This window comes from Panthera pardus, unplaced genomic scaffold (assembly GCF_024362965.1).
Source record: "Panthera pardus isolate Hobbes unplaced genomic scaffold, ASM2436296v1 HiC_scaffold_21, whole genome shotgun sequence".
NCBI lineage: Eukaryota > Metazoa > Chordata > Mammalia > Carnivora > Felidae > Panthera > Panthera pardus.
This window is the reverse complement of record NW_026526777.1, coordinates 62,607,248-62,613,812: the sequence shown is the minus strand read 5'-3', so window position 1 is coordinate 62,613,812 and position 6,565 is coordinate 62,607,248. Positions and strand designations below refer to the sequence as shown.

At 47.9% G+C, this 6,565-nt stretch overlaps 1 protein-coding gene across 1 annotated transcript; it reads left to right on the top strand.

Moving 5' to 3' along the window:
- The first annotated feature begins 405 nt into the window (after positions 1 to 405).
- On the top strand, positions 406 to 6,186 carry MAP1LC3C (microtubule associated protein 1 light chain 3 gamma). The gene is made up of 5 exons (XM_053909378.1): positions 406 to 541; positions 643 to 698; positions 884 to 990; positions 3,089 to 3,465; positions 5,378 to 6,186. The coding sequence occupies exons 1-4, from the start codon at positions 484 to 486 to the stop codon at positions 3,291 to 3,293; spliced, it is 426 nt and encodes a 141-aa protein (XP_053765353.1). The 5' UTR covers positions 406 to 483; the 3' UTR covers positions 3,294 to 3,465; positions 5,378 to 6,186.
- Positions 6,187 to 6,565: the final 379 nt, after the last annotated feature.

Here is a 6,565-nt window from a genome sequence, read left to right as displayed (position 1 = left end):
AAATGACAAGGTCTGTTGTGAGAATTAAGCAGCCTACTTCAGCATTGGGTGGCCCCATCCTGGCCCACCTTCAAGATAGCTCATTATGGAAGCACAAGAGTGTCCTTAGCAAACAGCTCTTTGACCTCTCCAGAGTTCTCAGTGCAGACCTAGTCTGCTTGATTACACAGCCCCTGGTTTTGCTGTGAACCCTAATTTCTCCAGCAAAGAAATATCTTGAAGTGATCATGAGCAAAGTGGCCTTCTCGGACCAGCAAGCAGGTGGCTGTTACAGGTCCTTCCTCAGGACTGACCTCCTCCTGCCCAGGGAGGGGGTGGGAAAGGCGGGTTGGAGACGCCTGATGTCACACAGCCCTACATAAGGGCCTCCTTTAGACTCCTGCGGGTGGTTTGGAAGCAGCTGGAGGAATGAATTAGGTCCTGGTTGTGGGTTTTTGTTTTTTTTTTTTTTTAAGTCAGACACAGACACAGCTGTTGAGCAAAATGCAGACTCCACAGAAAACCCAAAGCCTCAGACCCTTCAAGCAGAGGAAGAGTTTAGGTAAAGTTCTCAGAGTTGCTGTCTGGGTTGCCAGAGAGAGGGAACAGGATACAGGCTTCTCTTGCTGTTTACTTATTCTTTTGTCTTTAAAATATTCACAGCAACCAGACAAGAGGAAGTTGCTGGAATCCGGGCAAAGTTCCCAAACAAGATCCCGGTAAGACTCCATTGTGCTTTTTGAAAAGGAGTATGCCTTGTTTCTTGAAACAAAAACAAAAACAAAAACAAAACCCCAAATATAACAAGAAGAACAAAAAAAAAATCCCCACTGGCTCTCCCTGTTCTAAGTTTCTAAGGCAGTGAGAGCTCTGTCACATTCTTAGCGGTTGACCCTCTTGACAGGTGATAGTGGAGCGCTATCCCAGGGAAAAGTTCCTGCCTCTGCTGGACAAGACCAAGTTCCTGGTCCCTCAAGAGCTGACCATGACCCAGTTCCTCAGCATCATCCGGTAGGTGACAAAGTACATGTGGCGGCATGTGCTGGGCTTTTTCTGTTTGCTTTGTTAGTTGGTTTGGTTCTGAGGATGGGAGCATTCTGGAAGAGAGGGAAAACATTTTCTCTGTGACTCACCTTTTAGCATCTGTAGTGCCCAGAAAAGATGCTCTGAGAACTAATCCAGTTTAAACAGGTGGGGGAACCCCACAGATAACAAATCTAAAGAGAGTAACTCTTCTAAAATGTTTCAGAGGTAGTCTTGGCTCTGAAACTAGACCGAAAATGCCTTTCCTCTACGTGCTGTTTAAAACCCAGTCTGCATTTTCCCAGGAGAGACACAGTACCTTTAAAGGGTGTGTGCACCAGGGGATTGGGGACCTCTTCAAAAGGCAAATACTCCCTGCACTGCTTAGACCCTGGGTGGCAGAACAGGGAAGGAGTACCCACACATGCCCCTTCCTTGGGTTAAGGCACAGTGAAGAAAATGGAGCAATTTTTAAAGTTTCAGAGGGTTAAGTAGTGTCACCTGACACATGGATTCAATAAAAATGACTTGGGAGTAATGTGAATACAACCCGGGAGGTAATTCCTCACAGGGTTGAAAAGTCCGGTGAGGCCAGCCCTTGCAAGCTGCCTAGATGCTTGTTGCTTGGAGAGTTCATTATGAATGTGTGTTGCTCTCGGTTTTGTTTGTCTTGATGAGTTATTTAAGAGCGTCCTGATTTCCTCTCCTCAGGAAAGCTTACGTTGGCCCAGTGTGAACAGAGGTGGCTAAGGGAGCATGAAAGTTAGGATTATATCCCAACATGTTGATGTAACATAGTGTGACCTCCCCTCCCCCACCTCCCTCAGAAACAACCCTTTGAGTTCCGAGAGCTATTCTTTTTCTCCGTCCCAGACAAGAGTCATCTCCTTTCCACCAGCCCTGACCCACTCTCCATCCAACTTTTGATGTTCCAGGATGTGTATTGAGCATCAGTTATGTTCTGTGTTCTTTCTGGGCTCTGTCTTTACAGCAGTGAAAGAATAGACAAAAATCCTCGTCCACAGCCTCCTCCTCCAAGGAATGCCACAACCCCCATGGAAAGAGAGCATGGCCAAGGACAGGAGATGGGGGTGTAGACTCTAGGAGCAGAGTTCCCTGCAGAGCTGAAGGCAATGCGCTCGTTCCCAGCTCCACCCATACCCATTGCAGAACACTTCTTTTTTACCCAAAGACAGCCATACAGTTGTCAAAGCTAAAATCTCTGGGGTTATTTTAGGAAGGATTATCTAGTTGTAAAATTAATCAGCTTCCAGCCACCTGTGTCCCAAAGCCACATGGACCTGAAGGTTCAAAGCTTTGAGGCCAGAGTGGGCAGGTTGGGCTGCCTCTGCAAGCAGAGCACATGGAAATGTGCTGCAGGGGGTGCAGAGCCCTTACCTGGGCGTCTACATCATCACATTGTCCTCCACTCCAGGATGAGCCAGGCTTCAGACTGACCTTGACATTTACAGCATGTCCAATTGAACTTTGCTGTTTCTCCATTTCCTTGAGGTGGGGGAGAGATGGCCAGGGGCAGGTGGGTTTGGGGGAAGGGCACACTTGGAGGCAGCAACCTTCTAAAATGTCATCCCAAGGCTGTTTAACAGTGAGATGCTGGAGGATATTGTAATCACGTTTGTATGTCTGGGGATGTGCAAACCTTTGGTTTAAGAGCAAAGAGCTTATTTGCTTAGCATTTTTGTGTTGGTATGTCCCCTAGTAAACAATAGGATTGCCTCACCCTTTTGGCCCAACTGGGAGGACTTATGGTATTTTAAAGCTGCAGGAAAGGAGTAGGGAGCAATTCTATCTTCCTGAGTGTCATGATCCTGCAACCCTCTGGGATGCTTCCCAGGCAAACTGAATTAGAATCTCTAAGTGTGGAGTGTAGGAATCTGTATTTTCAGCAGGCACTCCTGGGTCATTGTCAAGTTTGAGGACCATTCCTAGAGCGGGGAAGTGGGCTCCTTGGGTAGACATGTTTGCAGTGAACAAACAGAGGTAAGTCAGGCCTTGGGTCAGGAGCCCATGCCCTGCCCAGTTAAAGTTTCCCTTTCCTGTCCCCCCACCCCCACCCCCCGCCTAGGAGCCGCCTGGTCCTGGGGGCTTCTGAAGCCTTTTACTTGCTGGTGAACAATAAGAGCCTGGTCAGCATGAGTGTGACCATGGCAGAGGTCTACAGGGACTACCAGGATGAGGACGGGTTCGTGTACGTGACCTACGCCTCCCAGGAGATGTTCGGCTGCCTGGGCTCCGGGAAGACCCTGCCGTCCTCTGCAGAGCATGTCTAGAACCTGTTCTCAAACCTGCGGAGACATGGACCAGCCCCAGTGTGTGCGGCAGGCAGTGATCAGCACCAGCCATCACAGGGACACCTGGCCACCCCTGTCTCCTTTGTGAGGCTCCAGGCTCCCATGTGCTCCATGTAAGATGGCATGCTGGCTCTTGGGAATCGTGTAAATAGTAAGTCCTTTCTAAGTAGATCTTTATGGTTCTCTGACGATGAGCCGGAGAAGGATCTAAGTGTCTTGTGTGGTGGAGGCCGGCAGGCTCTTGGGGAGTCTGGTGTCACCCCGTGTGGGCAGGAGTCCTGTGTGCACTCGGTCATTGGGAACTTCGGCCTGAGGACGGGTCTCAGGGGAACCCCCGCGTTCTTCAGGGGGCAGGGGTCCTTATCTGTGTCGTTCCGGAGACAATTGTTGTATTTTCATAGCCTTCACTCCACCTTCTTTTCTCTCAGATTCTGTTTTATCTGTTTATACCATATGGATTTATGCCAAAGATACAACTGTTCAATATAGAGTCACTTAACTCGTACATGTTTGCTCTGTGCCAGCTATGTAAGCAGGTCACGTGTCTTAGTGTTTCATCACAACTCTCTCTGGTTAATTATTGTTATCACCATTTCACAATGAGGAAACTGAGGCCCAGAGAGATAAAAAATGTTTTCCAAATTCACACAACAAGATCTGCTGGGACTCGAGCCCAGAGAGTCTGGCTTTGGAAGCCACACTCCTAGCCCTCTGCGAGGCCCTCCATCTGATGAGGTTACTCTGCGAGTTCAGACTGGCTGCTTGAGCCACAGAGCCCACTTTCATCAACTTAGCCCACCAGGGAGACTTGCAACCTGGGGAGTGTAGCAGAGCTCAGAACTCATGGAACAAGTGACAGTGGGTGTTTGGTTTAGCAGCTGCAGCACCAAGTATGAGCACTCCAACTGTGCTTGGAGGGTATTCGTCAGGGAAGGCTTTGTAGGGTGTTCCACTTGAGCTGGGTCTTGAAGCATGGATAAGAGTTTGTCTAGAAAGGAATTTTATTTATTTATATTCAACATACATTTATTGAGCACTTACTGAAAGGGAAGTCTTATCCTAGGTGCTGGAAATACAACACTGACCAAGACAGGTAAGGTCCCAGACCTCAGGGGTCACAGTTGATTCTAGGAAGGGAAGAAGGACAGTATTCAAGATGAGTTTAGATGCTTATAAGTACAATAAAGAAAAACAAAACAAAACAGAAGGTAATTAGCAGATTTAATCCTTTATGTAGGAGGGTCAGAGAGAGCTTCTGGGAGGGAAGAACTTTCACTTGGACCCAAATGATGACCAGGAGCCAGGGGTAGAGGCTAAGCATGCCAGGGGGAAGGGTGGCTGTGAGATCCAAAGGTTTGAGAGCTTTACAAACGGAAAGGGTTCCAGCGTGGCTGCAGCCAGGGAAGGGGAGAGAAGCTAGGCAGGGGCCAATCCTACAGGGTCGACTTTGCTAAGGTGTTAGGGTTTTATTTTAAGGTTGGTAAGTGGGAAAGGAGAAGCATTCTAACTGGAGAGAGAGAGAGAGAGAGAGAGACTCAGTGAAGGTGTGATCTCCCTAACATCCCCCAGTGGCACTGAGCTGGCCTTTGCCCTCTGCTCACTCCTGGATCCGTGATCCGTGGATCCGTGGATCCATCGTCCTGCTCCAGGCTGCATTTCACTGCTCTCAGGCAGCAGCCAGCCCACTCTCCTGCCCGTGGCTGTCCTTCCCACGCCCAGCTTGCCTGGTCTCCTGCTCTACTCACTTCCTCTAACATGCATCCATCAAGTCCTCTCTGCCATCTGCTGAGTGAAACAGCGCCTCCCAGATTTGTTCTCCAGATGTATCCTTTGCTTCACCTTGAGCAGTGAATATTCTTCCTAAATGAGTCCATTTCCCAAGATTGACTGTGACTTTGAGAGCTGGTTGGCGCTGGACATCCACATAACTGGCTGTGCCCGGGGCTGGTGCTCTTGCTCCCAGTCTTACCCGTCCCTGCGGCTGCTGTTGAATCCAGCATCTAAGATTATCATCCCTCTGGATTGTAGCTGGGTGAACTGCTGTGCTCTGTTTTGTCTCCAAGACCCTTCCCAATATGGCTTCCCTCCTGCATCGACCTCAGGCTGCCTCGTTTGTGGTGGACAGTGTCCAGTTTCCTGCTGTATAACCAACCAGCCCAAGTTCAGTGCATGATACCATCACGGCTTTTTTGCGCTTATGGAGTCTGTGAGTAAAGATTCCAGAAAGTGCACAGTGGCAACAGCTCCCTGCTGTCTGGGGGCTCAGCTGGGAGATCCGAGGGCTGGGAGTGACTTGAATGGCTGGGAGCTGGGATCATCTAGAGGCTTCTTTGGTCTCATGTCTGACTCCTGGGCTAGGATGACTCAAGGCCAGGCCCAGCTGAGACAAGAGGAGCTCCATGTGCCTCTCCCAGTGTGGGTTCCAGGATGGCCATCCTCAGAAGGAGAAGTGGAAGGGCATGTGATCCGAGGAACCAAGACCGCAGCTGACCTGTCCCTAGGTGATGAAGTCCAATTGATTTTGGTCCGGATTTTTTTTTTCCTTTATTTTCTTAGCATCTACTCAGAGGCATAAGATTAAATGGCAATGTGTACTTCTGTAAATTATGACTACTTTTCTGTTACAGTATTCATCATTGTCTATTGATTTTTACGAGCTCACAAAGTTGAGTGACTCCCTCTTTGTATACCATATGTATTAAAAATAATTACCCAGTTCCTTTGGTCTTGTTTATGGCAGACTGTCTTACATAACTCCTTTTTATTCTTCTGTGATCTTTTCCTTGTGGATTCTGAGTTCATGTTCTCAATAGAAAGTTTCTCCTAACTCCACGATTATAAAAAGTATATACCCATCCTGTGTTTACTTCTAGCACTATGTTTCCATTTTGTTTACATTTAAGTATTTGGATGAAGTGGAATTTATTTTGGTAACAAAAGAAAGTATGCAGTTTCAATGTTTAACCAAGTGTTACCAGCACTTTTAATAAGTTATCCATGGGTATTTGAATTCGCTGTGGTTATGCGTTTTTGTCTTAGTACCATAATAACAAAAGAATGCTTAAGAACAATGGACTGTGGCCTTCCTTTTTTGGATTCCGCATGGCTTTTGGTAATGCTAAGCACATTTGGCTAATCAATGCTTGGTGATAGATTAGAGAACCTGAGCTGTCCACTTCAGAGGGAGATACTAGAATGATGGGATTGTGCCATTGCTTGTTTTTACAATGACCAGCTCAGCCAGGAAGCCA

What these genes read in the sequence shown, in the direction of transcription:
- MAP1LC3C (XM_053909378.1), top strand. Translation starts at nt 484, where the DNA reads ATGCAGACTCCACAGAAAACCCAAAGCCTCAGACCCTTCAAGCAGAGG. An exon ending in AGTTCCCAAACAAGATCCCG is followed by an intron (nt 699 to 883) that starts GTAAGACTCCAT and finishes CCCTCTTGACAG; the next exon opens with GTGATAGTGGAGCGCTATCC. An exon ending in CAGTTCCTCAGCATCATCCG is followed by an intron (nt 991 to 3,088) that starts GTAGGTGACAAA and finishes CCCCCCGCCTAG; the next exon opens with GAGCCGCCTGGTCCTGGGGG.